This window comes from Dreissena polymorpha, chromosome 5 (assembly GCF_020536995.1).
Source record: "Dreissena polymorpha isolate Duluth1 chromosome 5, UMN_Dpol_1.0, whole genome shotgun sequence".
In the NCBI taxonomy this organism is placed as follows: Eukaryota; Metazoa; Mollusca; class Bivalvia; order Myida; family Dreissenidae; genus Dreissena; species Dreissena polymorpha.
Window position 1 is genome coordinate 2660924 of NC_068359.1, and position 17855 is coordinate 2678778.

At 33.4% G+C, this 17855-nt stretch overlaps 1 protein-coding gene across 1 annotated transcript in view; it reads right to left on the reverse strand.

The window, feature by feature from the left end:
• Positions 1 to 7710: 7710 nt before the first annotated feature.
• LOC127832270 (complex I assembly factor ACAD9, mitochondrial-like) overlaps positions 7711 to 17855 on the reverse strand; it is a 53292-nt gene continuing 43147 nt past the window's right edge. The window contains exons 14-18 of the mRNA XM_052357655.1: positions 16891 to 17008; positions 14534 to 14611; positions 10837 to 10965; positions 9821 to 9893; positions 7711 to 8585 (exon numbers count right to left, since the gene is read on the reverse strand). Coding sequence (XP_052213615.1) covers positions 8482 to 8585; positions 9821 to 9893; positions 10837 to 10965; positions 14534 to 14611; positions 16891 to 17008 — 502 coding nt within the window. The 3' untranslated portion in view covers positions 7711 to 8481. The remainder of the gene's footprint in view (positions 8586 to 9820; positions 9894 to 10836; positions 10966 to 14533; positions 14612 to 16890; positions 17009 to 17855) is intronic.

The following is a 17855-nucleotide window of genomic DNA, read 5'->3' on the forward strand; positions in this document are numbered from 1 at the left end:
ATATCTCTTATCGTGTGTTTGCTTATCTAAGATCTTCACTAAACAGTAAAAATCAATATACACCTAATCATTGCTAAAATCGATATCAAACTTGTATCAATAAATAATGCTTATCTGAGTATTGAGATCGGCAGCTTATCTCATGTTTTTTGTTTTTGATTTATGATTCCATACCATATTTGTTCTAATGGACATGCCATTATGGTTATAATACCTCCATTACCATTGATATTGGGGGCTATATAGGAGTCACTTTGTAGGTCTGTCTGTCTTGAAAATTTCATCCGATCTTCACCAAACTTGGTCAGAAGTTGTATCTAGATGATGTCTAGGTCAAGTTTGAATATGGGTCATGCCGGTCAAAAACTATGTCACAGGGTCACTAAGTGCGTTTTTGTCCATACCATACCTATGTCCTTTATCGTTAGATTTTAAAATGACTTGGTAAATTTGTTCACCATCATGGGACTGTGTTTCATGCGAAAAAAGTATGGCGATATCTCCAAGGTCAAGGTCACACTTGGAGTTGCCCATAAATGAGCTTGTCCGAGTCATTACTTTGTCATTCATTGTGAGACTTTAAAATCATGTGGCACTTTTGTTAACCATCATTGGAGGGTGTGTCATACCAAAGTATTATGTCGATAACTACAAGGTCAATGTCACAATTTGAGTTCAAAGGTAAAAAATGGCCATAATTGAGCATGTCTGGGCCACAACTATGTCGTTCATTGTGAGACTTTAAAATCATTTGGCACATTTGCTCACAATCATTGGACGGTGTGTCATGCGAAAGAATTACGTCAATATCTGCAACGTCAAGTTCACACTTTGAGTTCAAAGGTCAAAAATAGCCATAAATGATCTTGTCCAGTCCATAACTATGTCATTCATTGTGAGATTTTGAAATTACTCAGTACATTTGTTCTCAATCATTGGACGGTGTGTCATGCGAAAGAATTTGTCGATATCTCCAAGGTAAAGGTCACACTTTGAGTTCAAAGGTCAAAAATGGCCAAAAATGAACTTGTCCAGGCCATACATAACTATGTCGTTCATTGTGAGATTTTAAAATCATTTGGTACATTTGTACATTATCATTGAACAGTGTGTCATGCTAAAGAATTACGTAGATATCTCCAAGGTCAAGGTCACACTTTGAGTTCAAAGGTAAAAAATGGCCATAAATGAGCATGTCCGGGCCATAACTATGTCATTCATTGTGAGATTTTTAAATCATTTGGCACATTTGCTCACAATCATTAGACAGTGTGTCATGCGAAAGAATTACGTAGATATCTGCAACGTCAAGGTCACACATTGAGTTCATGGGTCAAAAATGGCCATAAATGATCTTGTCCAGGCCATAACTATGTCATTCATTGTGAGATTTTAAAATTACTCAATACATTTGTTTTCAATCATTGGACAGTGTGTCATGTGAAAGAATTTGTCGATATCTCCAAGGTAAAGGTCACGCTTTGAGTTCAAAGGTAAAAAATGACCATAAATGAGCTTGTGCGGGCCATAACTATGTCATTCATTGTGAGATTTTAAAATGACTATGTACTTTAATTTTGTTCACAGTCATTGGACAGCGTGTCATGTGAAAGAATTCAAGAGTTCAAAGGTCAAAATGGCCATAAATGATAATGGCATAATAATTCTTAAAAATCTACATAAATTAGCTTCTCTTGTTTTGAGAAGATAGCATACAAAATACTCTGTGTCAATGCAGCATGTGGGGGAATATGTCACGTCTGTGACAAAGTTCTAGTTGATTTGTATTGCCACTATAAAAATAACAAGGCTATTTAAATAACATTAACAACTAAGAATGTGTTGTTTAATTCTGTTACTGTACCTTTCGTAAATGTTTCCCACGTATTCAAATGGTTCAGCAAAGACAAATCTTTAAGAAGCAGGTTTCCCTCAATGATATCATGGAGTCAAGACCATTTAGGGAAAGGACAATGATATGCCCCATGGCTTGTTTTAGTTTTTTTTTTAAATCACCCATAGCTTGTTATACCCCCCCCCCTCCCCCCACAAAGGAAGTTTAGGGCGGTATATAGGCGTGAGCTTGTCTGTCTGTTGGTCGGTCGGTTGGTTTGTCGGTCGGTCGGTCCGTATCAAGTGTCCACTCTCTTTTTTAAGTCGTTTTCATCAGACCTTCACCAAACTTGGTCAAATGTTGCTTCTAGATGATGTCTAGGTCAAGATTGAATATGGGTCATTCCGGGTAAAAAACTAGGTCACAGGGTAACTTAGTGTGTTTTTAACATTGAGCATGGTGTCCGCTCTTTAATTTAAGTAGTTTTCATCAGAGCTTCACCAAACTTGGTCAGAAGTTGTATCAAGATGATTTGTAAGTCAAGTTCGAACATGGTCCATGCCAGGACAAAAACTAGGTCACGGGGTCTCTTAGTGCAAAATATTATGTGTCAATGCGGCATGTTGGGGTATTTGTCACGTCTGTGACAAATCTCTAGTTAAAGATTTGTTTGAAAAATCACAGAAAAAATATCAAAATAATAATAAGCCTCAAAAGGTTGGGTTTGTATTTAAATATGATTTTCAATCATGCTGTAAATAATATACTCAATAGATCCCATGTATCGCAATATGTTTTTGTGATCCAACTTATAACTAAATTCAATTTGGGCCAGTTTATTGCATCGTTTATCACATTAATGTTTTTGAAGTTTGACAAACAATAACCTGACTTTCCAAACATCAAAAATAAACAGCACTCATTCGGCTGAATACATGCCATCCACATAAAGGAGTATAAAATATCTTTACATGGCACAGATGAATACTGACATATAACAAAAAATGTAGCAATGTAGATACAGAATAAAATATTCATTTTTGAATTTAGAGAAAAGGTTTACGCAAAATGTAGCAATGTAGATACAGAATAAAATATTCATTTTTGAATTTAGAGAAAAGGTTTACGCAAAATGTAGCAATGTAGATACAGAATAAAATATTCATTTTTGAATTTAGAGAAAAGGTTTACGAAAAATGTAGCAATGTAGATACAGAATAAAATATTCATTTTTGAATTTAGAGAAAAGGTTTACGAAAAATGTAGCAATGTAGATACAGAATAAAATATTCATTTTTGAATTTAGAGAAAAGGTTTACAAAAAATGTAGCAATGTAGATACAGAATAAAATATTCATTTTTGAATTTAGAGAAAAGGTTTGCCATTTTTGTAAAAGTGCAACACAAATTGTTTAACGACGAGTAAAGACCTAAACATTCTCTGAATTAGGAAGTTTTCATTCTGCAATAAAATATCTTGGACCATGCTTTTAATGAGGATGATATTATGAAGAAGTATAATTTTCAGGCTTTTAATCAGGACAAAGGGTTTACATAAAATACATGAGAAGTGTTAATTTTTATCTAGAATTTGAACAATAATATGCGGCAATTCATGTCGGATTACACATTTAATTACCAGTATATGCATTTGAAATACTCATGTCCATTGATTGTTTAATAACTATTTTATTTAATTTTTATAAAAAGGTTATACTTATTGCTAAAGGGGGGAATTTAATTTAAGTACAATATACTGGAAATAAATATGTTGGGACCGCAGAGAGTGGTTATCACAACACATTTTTGTGTTGGTTAACAATAGGAGCAAAACACCAGTTTTCTGTTGATTTTTTAATGAAATGTTAACCATGTGTCTCAGAAAATTTGGGGATGAGCATTTAAAAGTGCGTGTGCATCAAATAGAATAAATACAGTAACTGGTTTAAACGTTAAAGTAATCATTGAAATTTTGATAAATTCAAGGTTGTATTGAAAATGTCTTTTTTTATTCTTGGCAGTGGACAGGATTTGGTAGTTATATTAAAATCGCAAAGTGGAAGCCATGATTTAAATAGTGAATTATATTTCCGTTCTTATAAAATAAATATTTTGATAGATTTTAACAAATATAATTGTTTGCTTTAATTTGTGTATGCTGGTTTCAAGATGGGGGATGGGGGGCAGGCCGCTTCCAGGACAAAAATGTTAACTCATCTACTCGTATTTTTACAGTTTGAATAAAATCATAATGAAAATTTGTGAAAATTTTTGTGGGCACAATATCTCCATCAAGTTCAATAACCAGTCATATGGCTTGAAATCCTTCCAAATTATGGCCTTTAATTTATTTTTACAATGGCCAAAACCTTATTCCCTCTAAAACTTATACTGATTTATCAAATAATTATAAAACTTGATGCTTATGTGAATGAACGTAATATCTTGACAAAGTTTTAAGCACTTCTAAATTGTGGCCTTTGAATAGTAAACTAAATAAATCTGATCATCTTGAAACTTGATAATGTTCGAGAACATATAATTAATCTTGGTCCTGAAGGATAACCAGCCAGATTGCTTAAAGCACTTTTGAGTGATTGCTCTTGAATTATAAATAACTTGCAAAATTAACCTTAACTTCTCTCTAATTTAAATAGCTAAAATCTGACAATCATGAAACTTGGTGTTTATGCAAATTGGCATATTATCCTGACCAAGTTCAATAATCTACCAGATTGCCAGAAACAATTCTGAATTATGTTCCTTTATTTATAAAAAAAGGCCAAATAACCCTTGTATGTCCTTAAATTCCATTAGTTTTAATTGTATTATCATGGAATCAAACTGTTTTTAGGAATTAAGACTTTGCCAAGTATGTAGCAGGCCAGATTGCCGGCAGGATTTCTAATTAACAGTTCTTGAACAAGCTGAAATTTGCCAAATTACTGTAAATGTTTTTGCTCTCTAACATAAATAGTTTACTTTCATAATCCTCAATTTTGACCAATATAACAATTCAAACAAGCACATTTTGTGACAATTGTGTACTCTTGTTTGCATATCATTGCAAAAAATATTTTGTTAATATGTTGTTTAATACAGAGAGTGATCTGTTTAAGAGTACTAAAACATTTTGTATGAGAATAGTGGTTTTGTAAGTATCAAAAACTTAATCAATCAAAAAGTGAGTATATCATCGCTGTCGTTCTCAAACCTCGTAGCTACAAAATGCCAACTTTTCAGGATAGACAAAAATACGTCACATTTTTTTATAACGATGTTTTAAAAATTCAAATTCTGTAAAAATACCAAACAAATGAAGCTGCAAAATACGGTGAAAGCTGTAGACGGGTAAGTCATACTGATAAGTCATTCTGATATTCAGAAATGTTAGCTACGATATTTTGTCACCACAAGTTTGTCATTTTTATGAGGTACGACAATTCGTCCTGATTGGAAACCTCATAGCTGCAAATATAAAAACGTTTTTGTCAAATTGGTCCAAACGAAATGACGTACCTAGAGGTGACATGACGTCGCTACAACTTTTCGCCGGAAAAAAAGCCATCAATCATTCTACAACATTTCGTCACGTGGCTTTTTCAATGGCTCTGATTTGCGAAGAGCTACAAGATATAGCACAAAACACGTGCCAGACTTCATATATTCCGAAAAGACACAAAAAAACAAGAGGGCCTAAAAGGCCCAAAGTCGCTCACCTGATAACAAGATATTATTGGGACAAATCTTCTGACCAAGTTTCATGAAGATTGGAAAATAAATGTGGCCTCTAGAGTGTTAACAAGGTTTTACTATAGCCATATAAGGAAAAATGCCCTGCCCCCTGGCAGCCATGTTTTTCAACCAACCAGCATCATTTTTTAACCAAGATATTATCGGGATGAATCTTCTGACCAAGTTTCATGAAGATCGGACAGTAAATGTGGCCTCAAGAGTGTTAACAGGATTTTACTATAGCCATATAAGGAAAAATGCCCCGCCCCTTGGAAGCCATTTTTTTCAAGCAAACATAAATAATAATAAACTAGAGTGTTAACAAGGTTTTACTATAGCCATACATGTATAAAGCCATATAAGGAAAAATGCCCCGCCCCTTGTTTTTAAAGCAACCAAAACCATTTTCGAACTATCCAAGATATCATTGGGACAAATCTTCTGACCAAGTTTCATGATGATCGGAATATATATGTAACCTCTAGAGTGTAAACAAGGTTTTACTATAGCCATATAAGGAAAATAGCCCCGCACCTGTGGGGCCATGTTTTCCAACCAACCTGCATCATTTTTGAACTCGTTCAAGATATTATTGGGATGAATCTTCTGACCGAGTTTCATTAAAATCGGACTAGAAATGTGGCCTCTAGAGTGTTAACAAGATTTTACTATAGCCTTATATAGCCATATAAGGAAAAATGCCCCGCCCCTTGGCGGCCATGTTATTCATAAAAACGTAACCATTTTAGAATTCATCCAAGATATCATAAAGACAAATCTTCTGACCATATTTCATCAAGATTGTCAGTGGGACAAATCTTCTGAGCAAGTTTCATGAGGGTCGGTAAATAAATGTGGCCTCTAGAGTGTTAACAAGGTTTTACTATAGCCTTATAAAGAAAAATGCCCCGCCCCCTGGCGGCCTTGTTTTTCAACCAACCGGCATCATTTTCGAACTCGTCCAAGATATTATTGGGATGAATCTTCTGACCAAGTTTCATATTAGATTGGACAATAATAAATGTGGCCTCTAGAGTGTTAACAAGATTTTACTATAGCCATATATAGCCATATAAGGAAAAATGCACCGCCCCTTGGCAGCCATGTTTTTCAAGCAAAGGTTACCATTTTTGAACTCATCAAAGATATCAGTGAGACAAATCTTCTGAGCAAGTTTCATGAAGATCGGAAAATAAATGTTGCCTCTAGAGTATTAACAAGGTTTTACTATAGCCATGTACCGGTAAGGAAAAATGCCTCGCACCCTGGCGGCCATGTTTTTCAACCAACCGGCATCATTTTCGAACTCGTCCAAGATATTATTGGGATGAATCTTCTGACCAAGTTTCATGAAGATCAGACAATAAATGTGGCCTCTAGAGTGTAAACAAGATTTTACTTTAGCCATATATAGCCATATAAGGAAAAATGCCCCGCCCCTTGGCAGCCATGTTTTTCAAGCAAACGTAACCATTTTCGAACTCATCCAAGATATCATTGAAACCAATCTTCTGACCAAATTTCATGAAGATTGGACAATAAATGTGGCCTCTAGAGAGTGAACAAGGCAAATGTTGACGTCGCACAACAGGAAAAAGGCGATCACAAAAGCTCGCCTGAGCACAACTCTAAAAAACAAACAAACAAGAAAACCTTAATGAATGCAGACAATAAATATAAAACAATAGCTTTTTTTTTTCATCAAGTAGTCTTCCTATCAAGTGGGCCCTAGGTTGCTATTCCGAGACGTCCGGGCACTGAACTGCTGCAAGCAGCTTTTGTAATGTTTCCCACACCATTTTTGAATTATGCCTGTTCTGAGCCAGGTTCCTGAACATTGACTTTTTAAGTGTTCATGTTTCACTGCAGCCATATCAATGAGACACACTAAATATTGAAGCCCTGACAGTTTGGGTTCTAGCGATATGTGAAGTTAAAAAAGTTATCTAATGACCTGCATATGCAAAGGACTAGAATGATTTTACCAACTTTCCTGTGTACTTTAAATCTGCCAATTTTCAGGAGGAGAAGTTAGAAGAAAAAGTTAACACACGCATGCATGGTCAGACTGACAGATAACAGACACTTCAGTATCCTTGAAGATCCCTTAAAGAAAGCTACAAATCAAGACAACTTATTAATTTTCCTTGTACTTTTGTATAAACTTTATTAAAATAAATAAATCTTAATACTTATTCAGTTTTGCAAAATGTATTTGTACATATGTATCTTCTTTTCAAATAGAACATTTTAACAATCATATTCACACATAAAATTCTACATCATATGTCATGTATTACAACACTATTTCACAATACTTTGGAAAACAAACTGTCATTTAGCACTTAAGAAATACTGGGTTTCCTTAACCTATTTTTTTTCACAACAATCTTTGTAAACACAGTCAAGAGGAATATATGCCACTGATTATAAAATTGAATTGAGTAAAATAAATCCATCAGTACAAAAAAGTTGGTGGTTCTTTTAATTAACGTATTTATAATTGAATGTTTCCAATACTCGATTTTCAAGTGAATAATCATATAAATAGTATTAATAAATAGTATATAAATAGAATAAAAATTATTCATGTCAACACTAACAAAATAATGTATATATAATTGTGGACTTAGCAAATAAAATTTATTGTCAACTATGAAATAAACTGCTAGTATAACAATATTATCAATATTTGTTTTTATATCAATTTTATATATTTAAGTATTTACCAAATCAAAGGATTTTGTTGTTCATGAATCAGTGAAGTTTTCTTTCATTTTTGTTGAACACAAAATAGTTTAATTTCATTTTCTTTAAAAATGATCCTACTTTAATTGACATGTATTATGTGTTTTATTAGTAAAACTCTGGACAGTTCTTTTGATCTTCATGGAACAAAGTAGAATTTTCTTCTAAAATTTATTTTTAGTCAGGGGGTGGGAAGCTGCATATCCGTGTTCTGTGAAGACTTTCTCTGCAATCTGCCTACGTAGGTCATCTCCGTTAGACTGGTCACCTGCAAACAATGAAAGGGGACACAACTGGGAACCATCCAAGATACGCATGTGCTGCTAGATACATTGACTATTGTACTGTTGTGTTGTTATTTACACATTAATAAAGCTTTTATCTTTCTGTATACATTTATAATATATGTGAAAGCAGCACATTGTAAATACATTCTGGACAAACATGGCAGCTGTAACTAAATGTTTTAAGCATTAGCAATGCACATCCTTTATTTGTCCTATTTATTGTTAAAAAGTTTAATTTAAACTTTGTATCTGTTCTATGCCTATTAATGATGTGCCCAGCACACACACAAAAAGGCAATGCAATTTTATATTTACCCTTTAAAGTTCGCTTACAGCATGCTTGTGTTTACACCAAACATGGATAAACGTGTATTGCTCAAAATGATTAAGTTACAGTGGCTGATTTCTGCCATATTGTGCAGGCTTATTTGCCCAGATAAAGGTTTCCAACATCACAGCACGAAAGAAATACTAATACACCCGCCAGGTAGACAATGAGGGCCCAAGCAACGACATTCTGACATAAGAGGCTGTTTTCATTGTTCTGCCTGGCAAATTTGGCATTTTGGTGGGTTGTATTAATGGCAACTTAACCCCCTCCCCAACACGCAACATCGATACCGCAGAACTCAGCCAACCATATAATCCTGTTGCTGACAGTTATGAATCAATATTTTCAAACACCAGTAAAAATCATACCAATTTCAATGGCTTTAGGTCAAAGTATTTTTTTAATAAATAATTTGCGAATATGAATTTCATGGTATAAGCCTCTGTAAAATTGACCAATGACTTCAAAATGGTATCTTCCATTCCTTCTATTAATATCCAGCATACCAATGTTAATGACAGTAAGTCAAAGCAATATATATTGTACAGACACAGGGACACTTAAAGGGAGGAAAATGCCCTACCCACCTTGAAGGGTTCTTTTATTTAAACATAGATCAATCAAAGTTTAATAATAACTATTTGTAAAATGAGTTTGAATTTGAAAGGAAGGAATCAGCTGATATGAGGAAAAATAACATGACACAAGCACAAGCCAACCATATGTCAGAAGCAAAGCAATATACCCCTAATATTTTGAATGGGGGTCTCTCATGCACTTGACAACAACAAAGTCTTTTTAACAAATCTCCCCCTTATCTTTTAGACACAAAAATTAATCATAATTAGCCTTGTCACACAAACTCAGCACAATAAGTCTTCTTACCAGACATGATGGCTTCAAAGTTGTTCTCCAGTCTGTGTACAGCTTCCTTGCAGAACAATTGAGTCATTGTTTTCTGAAAAAATAATAGCAGTACTTCGCAATAAGTGACAAACAACTAAGTTTCATGCAGGTATTGAGTAACCTTGAACACACTTCAAAGTATTCATTACTGCACATGAATAAAAAAATTAATTTCTTGGGGTTGTCAAATATAATGTGCAATAAAGGCATGAATTTGGAAACATAATAATTTGGCTCATAATATACTCAACACTTATGTAATGTAGCAGCAGCAATAGTAGACCAGCGCATTAAACAAATCAGTTCAATTCTATTCAACATGTGCTGGTGTATGTAAACAGATGCCCCAACATTCCACTTTTATTTTCAAAGAAGACCTTTGACCTCTCAGTCTAACCTTCACTTTTGTGGTTGGAAGATGGTTGTTAGCCATGACATGCCATCTATATTCTCTTACAATTTTGGCAAGTTATTATACAATCAATCAGAATATGGCAAAGTTATTGCTGAGACAAGAATGTTAAAGCTCTTTTGTGGCATTATTTGTCCTCAACCTCGAATTGTGAAGTTGACCTTTGAAGTAAGGAGACAGGTAGTACAAGCAACACGTCTGCTTATAATAGTCATCATTTGTGGGAAATTATTTTAAAATCCTTCAATATAAGCCAAAGTAATTGCCGAGACAGAAATTGTTGGACAAACGCTTGTGCAAACACACATACAAATAACAAAAAAAGAAAAACTCAACACTGAGCTGCAAATATAAAGACATGGAGTAAGTTATACTTTTAGTAAATTTGTCACAGCTGGAACTGAACTTCCCACATTTAATTAATATGACTCATCAATTACTGCCCAAAAGAGGAAATCAAACCAGAAACCTCACAATCTCAGCCATTCATGTCCTGTGACTGAACTATTGCTCCAACTAATAATGATTTAAACAACCAATCACAAAATGAATGGAAGGGAGGTAGCCTCCCATTGACACTCACCTCGTGGTCATTGTTCTTCAGTCCCATACAGAGAGAGCGGGAGGTGCGACCTATACAGGCAGTCATTGCGTAAAGGTCAATGGCCATATCTGCCAGACGCTTCAAGTGGAATTGCTCATCTATGATGGACTGCAGAAAAAAACAAGGATTGTACAGTACAGCAAGCAACACAGCAGTAAAATCGGAGTAAACTCATAACATATGGAGAGCATTACCATAATATTCCTAACCATATTTGTTTTATTTTTAAGATTAGTGATCTGTTATTTGTTAAACAAAAAGCTAGACATATTTTCACAAAAGCCCTTTAAAAGATCATGTTTCATACATGCATTTTCAGAAATTTTGCAAAATTGCATGATCCAGAGGGTAAACCCATATTCTCCTCTGGTGAAACCAGTATGTGACTATAAAACAATTTCCTGTTAAAGAAGAACCAAGAAGGGTTTCAAGTGTGAGTAAAAACAACTGAAAAATATGCATTGTCAGTATTATTGGCATGTTTTAAAATAAGAATCTTTATCAAGGATTGTTTGTACAATGAAATCTAATTGTTATATTTCCATGAGAACTTCTTGACTGCATGATGGCAAATACAGGGTCATTTGTTAAGAAGGATTTGGGTAATAGGTTACAGCTATTTTTTCTTCATTTTTATTTTACAAAAGTTTAAATTGCAGTAAAAAAAAACTTAACAATAAAAGTTGTGTCAACTTGTTTTCAAAATAATACCTAATCAACAGGTCGAGAAATAAAAGGGATCAGTTGTGTGTAAAGAGCACAATGCTCCATGAGTGCTATTAATGGAGTGTCTCAAGTTGTGGCCCAACAACAACAGGCTTAACTATTGGTTCTGGAATGTGTACGGACATATGTGATTTTATGTTGATATGCGCACATGTCAATATGTCATATTCCAAAATGACACACGATGGAGAAAAGAAGGATTCTCTACCAAAATGAGAAATACAACTTGAATTAATGGGGGACAACATGTAATTTCTAGGGAACAATGGAATGTGTTAGTCCAGCAACAGTTACTATGGAGAATACATTTTAGATGCAAACATCATTATTTATTAGTTATTACACATGATTTACATCGTCAGTGTATGTCCAGGAAATGAAAACATGACAAATCTAACCGCAGTATATCTTAATTCTGACCAAACATCTACATTTTGTCTACAGGTTAATTTGCATAAAACTCCCTTATAACTTTGATTGGTCATTAGTGTCCGTTTCTTCATGTGCTTATTGTTGATTGGTTGAATTGCTAAATGTACTGAATCAATGACACCCCGGGAATGGAGAAACCAAACTATTCAAGTATTTACACGCTTATCGAATAATCCCTCTAGACATCTAATTTGATTATTTGTGGTGATATTAAGTATTAATGTACTCTTATAGTTGAATAAGTATCTTTGATTATTCAATTTGTTTACTTAGTCTAATCTACAATGAATGCAAGGATATGTCATGTTTCTACTTGCTAGTAATAAACCTTCAAAAATTTGAACCAGTTTCTACTTGCTAGAAATAAACCTTTAAATATTTTGAACACTTATTATTATGATAAAAGATGTATCATTAATTATAACATTATTTAATTTATAAATATTGATGTAAATAAACTTTACATTTTCTTACATTATTCAAACATATTATTAAGATATCTCCTGATAATTTCTGACATACAGTTATGATAATTAAATTAATTTATAAATTCTTATCATATTATTATCATATTAATTTTGTTTAACATTATATGCTGTCATGTTACAAGTGGACTGGCTATGAATTCTTTTTTATAAGTTTATAGTTCAAACTGGTCAAAGACAAACATGGTTTGATTTTTATGTTTATGGATCTGTGTTAAATTAGATTCATAAGTGAATTAGGACAGTACCAGTACTTTTGTGGTAAAAGAAAAGGCCGAGTTAATTTCAGTTCTCAAAAGTTTCATAAAAGCAGACAATTGAAAAGTTTGACTTAAACATTAAAAAAAACAAAAACTTGTCTTCATGATAAAAAATACCGCATGCAGAATGAAGCAAGTTGCAGCAACTGAATTAGAACCCAGGGGCATGGTGAATTTTGACTATAATGAGATTTTTCTAGGAGTTAGTAGAGAAGCACAAAACAATGTTCAAAAACAAAATTTAAAATCTTTTTGCCTTGGGTTTGTAGAGGAATATTTAAGTTATAAGTCTTTTTAAATAATTGACTCCCCTGAGTGTGGCCATTAATGACCCTCGTGTCATGATATGGTGAAACTAATCAAATTGTGTCTCCGGACAGGCAGATAGAAGAACAGACAGACCTCCATGGTGATACCAATCTATTCCCCTTTACTTCATTACAGAAATATATAAGTTGAATGTGTATCTGATTAACCTGTAACATTTTTTTTCCTATTTTAGTTTTCCCTGACAATCAATTTCACCTACATTTCCACTAAACAATTTTGCACTAGTTTCACCTAAATTTCCAAAGACAATTGACTCTATTTTCACCTACATTTCCATATACAATAGAGCCTTTTTTCACCTACATTTAAATTGACACAAGTTTCATCTACTTTTCCATAAACAATTAACACTAGTTTTCCTTCATTTCTATATACAATATACACTTGTTTCACCTACATTTCCATTGACCATTGACACTAGTTTCACCTACATTTCCATAGACAATTAACACTACATTTACCAACATTTCAATATACAATAGACACTTGTTTCACCTACATTTCCATAGACAATTCACACCAGCTCACCTACATGTCCACTAGACAATCCACACTAATTTTAATTGCGGTTCAATAGACTATCAACACTTGCTTCACCTACATCCCATAGACAATTAACACAAAATTTACCTTTATTTTCATATACAATACACACTAGTTTCATCACAGTTCCATAGACAATTTACACCAGCTCACATACATGTCCACTCGACAATCCACACTATTTTACCTTCAATTCCATAGACAATCAACACTAGTTTCACCTACATTTCCATAGACAACACTAGTTTCACATATGTCCAATAGACAATTTAACACTTGTTTCACCTACATTTCCATAGACAATTAACACTACTTTTACCTACATGGCCATAGACAATTAACACTAGTTTCACCTGAATTTCCATAGACAAACAATACTAGTTCCACCTACATTTCAATAGACAAATACAACTAGTTTAACCTACATTTACACTAGAAAATTCACACCAGTTAAAGTACATTTCCATAGACAGTTGACACTTGTTTCACATACATTTCCATAGACAGTTTACACTTGTTTCACCTACATTTCCATACCCAATTAACACTACTTTCACCTACATTTCCATATTCAATTAATGCTAGTTTTACCTACATGTCCATATACAATTAACACTAGTTTTACCTACATTTCCACATACAATTAAGTTAGTTTCACCTATATTTCCACTAGACTATTAACAATAGTTTCACTTACATTTCCATAGACAATTAACAGTTGCTTCACATACATTCTCATAGACAATTGACACCAGTTTCACCTAAATTCCATATACAATAACACTAGTTTCACATACATTTCCACTAGACTATTAAGACTATTTCACCTACATTTCCTTTTGACTATTAAGACTAGGTTTCCTACATTTCCACTAGACTATTAAGACTAGTTTCACCTACATTTCCATACTGTCGCAGTAGTTTTTGTACCGCCTTCTCCAGGTACTGTGTCCACTGCTCCAGCATCCAGGCTTCATGCTGCCATCACAACACCATGAGATACATTTAATGTTGTGTCACAAGACATACCAATATATAAAAATACGATTGTACATACATACATTTCTGTATTTACATAAATACATGTGTGTATTTTAAGAAAAATATTGTATTCCTCATATGTATATATACAAAAAAATTAAAATTTAATCATTTAAAAAAAAAGAAAGAAGATCATAGCCAAATTGATTCCTTTACAAAAAAGTACACATTTAAGTTATCAAGATGAAAAATGTTAACATTAATCTTGCAATCTGGTAAAAGTGGAGATGTTTACACATTTATCTGACATACCAATATCAGACAAGTGTAATTTTTACTGTCATTCACTTTAAGAGGTATATAAGTAAAACATGTCATAATTTTTGCTGTCATTCACTTTAAAAGGAATGTCCACCACGAATGACAAAAAGAAAAGTTCTAAAATACCGTATTGTTTTACAATTATTAGTTTATATTGATTAAAATATCACGACTCGTATCTTACATTACTTGAAAAAAGTTCATATTTTCAGTATATTTGATAATAAAATTTCGCGATGTGAAATCGAAAGCACAACTCGAAAATATGTGACATAACCATATACACACTATAAATAACGCAAGTAGATTGATCATTTTATATAATAGATATATACAATTCACTATGCATTCACAATTTGCATTCCTGGGTTTACCACGTGACGATGATGATCAATCTACTGGCGTTATTTATAGTTAACTGGTAGTTACCTGGTAGACATACCCAGTAAAATTTATTACCAAATATACTGAAAATATGAAAACTTAAAAACTTTTTTCAAGTAATGTAATATACCAGTCGTTATGTTTTAATCAATATAAACTAATAATTGTAAAAAATACGGTATTTTATAACTTTTCTTTTCTTCGTCGTCGTGGTTGACAGTCCCTTTAATAGGTATATAAGTACAAAATGTCATAATTTTTACTGTCATTCACTTTAAGAGGTATATTAAGTACATGTACAACATGTCATTCTGTTTCTTGACTTGTTTACAATTTATTGGCCTACTGTTACTTTCAGTAATTTGTTCAAGTAATTTTGACAGAAATTCATCATCAAGAGGATGATCAAATGTTTCCCATTCTAGAGATATTTTTGTCACACCATTTGCTATTTTCTATGAATTTTACATACTGCACATCACTGAAACAGTTTCTTAGTTAAACCAAAAAAAAACTTACACAATTTAAATCATAGCACTGAAGTCAGGCTCCAAATTCTGTCTTTTCATGGAAATGCTTTGCAGATCTAAGCAGTTTATCAGAGGTTAGTGTACATTCTTATGCCAGAAAATTACAGCTGTCAGAATAAAATCTAAGACAGTGATAGAATGGCCATGGAAATAATTGCATTACCTAACAATATACAAAGAATTGAAGTAGGGCCAGGATTTAAACATGCGTAACCCTGACTGACAATCCAGTACTCTTCGCCTAAAATACTCTCACCAAACTATCCTCCAAACAGTTAAGCTTATTGCTTGTTATTACTTATCACATGGTCATAAAACCTAATAAACATCTTGGCAAAAAGAGACATTTTGGAAGATGCCTCATAGAATATGCCGATCAGTAGGGATGATCAAAGCTTCCCTAACTTTTATGATAAAATATTCAAAGTCAAAATATCGTCGCTGTCGTTCTCAAACCTCGTAGTTTCCGTCTTTTCCGAATAAATGAAGTCTGGAGCATGTTTTGTGCTATATCTCGTAGCTCTACGCCAATCAGAACCCATGAAAAAGCCACATGACGAAATGTTGTAGCTTGATTGTTGGCTTTTTTTCGGCGAATTGTTGTAGCGACGTCATTTCACCTATAGGTACGTCATTTCGTTTGGACAAATTTGACAAAAACGTTTTTATATTTGCAGCTAGGAGGTTTCCTATCAGGACAAATTGTCGTACCTCATAAAAATGACAAAACTGTGGTGACAAAAAATCAAAGCTACCATTTCTGAATATCAGTATGACTTACGCATCTACGGCTTATACCGTATTTTGCAGCTTCATTTGTTTGATATTTTGACAGAATTTCAATATCTAAAACATCGTTATAAAAAAAGGAGAAGGTTTTTTCTCTTTCCTGAAAAGTAAGCATTTTGTAGCTACGAGGTTTGAAAATGACAGCAACGATATGGTAGTAGTTTGCTCCAAAAACTTGTGCGGACAGACATAATGACCGACCAGAGTTACTTCAACAAAGCCCTGCAAGAATATAATGACTACAGCAGATACCTGCAGTGTCGGATGCAACTCTTCATTCAAATGCATGACTTTCTTAGGCTTCCTGGATGACATTTTCCTCATAAATAAAAACATAGCGGACGGGTTCTTAAGTGGATTCCTGAGTAGCCTGCAGAAAAATATGAGAAGTGTCTTTGGAAACCCCTAATTGATGCATGTGTGTTAACCCTTTACCACTTAAATACTTATTTTAACTCTTTACCACTTAGATATGTATTTTCACGCATTTGTAGTCCCTTAGAAAGTTATATTTAATTTAAGACCTTTCTTACTAAATTCAAGTTTTTAAGGCTTCATTTCCAAACCTTAGATTCTGATGAGCAGCAAACGGCATAAAACCTGAACAGACTGCGAGTTACTCACAGGCTGTTCTGGTTTTATGCTGTTTGCACAAAGCCATTTTCACTTTGATTCTAAGAGGTTAAGGGTTAATGCATTTGTAGTCTCTCAAAAAGTAACATTTAATTGAACACTTTTCTTACAAGATTCAAATTTAAAAGGCATTATTTACAACCCTGAGTTACTAATGAGCAGCAAACAGTATAAAACCTGAACAGACTGCAAGTTTGCACATAGCCGTTTTCACTTTGCTTATGAGTGGGAAAGGATTAAGTGTCGTCTCTGACAAGAATGTGCAATCATCACAATGATGATCCAAAGTAGCACTGATTTCTGCTGCCGTGGTATTTATGGCTTCAAGAAAATCTCATCACACATTAATTATGCTTACACAACTGTCCTCAATAATTCATCATGTTGACAATATTTCAATAGATTGTAATTAGAACAAAATTCAGAACAGGTAAAACATGTTTGATTTTGCTGCAAAGGTACACAAATAATATCAAAACACAAAAATATTACTGTCTATAATATTCAATATTATACAATAGTTTGAAAGCTACTTAATAATTAGGCAGCAATAACATCAGTAGAATAAAATTTTGTTGTTTATT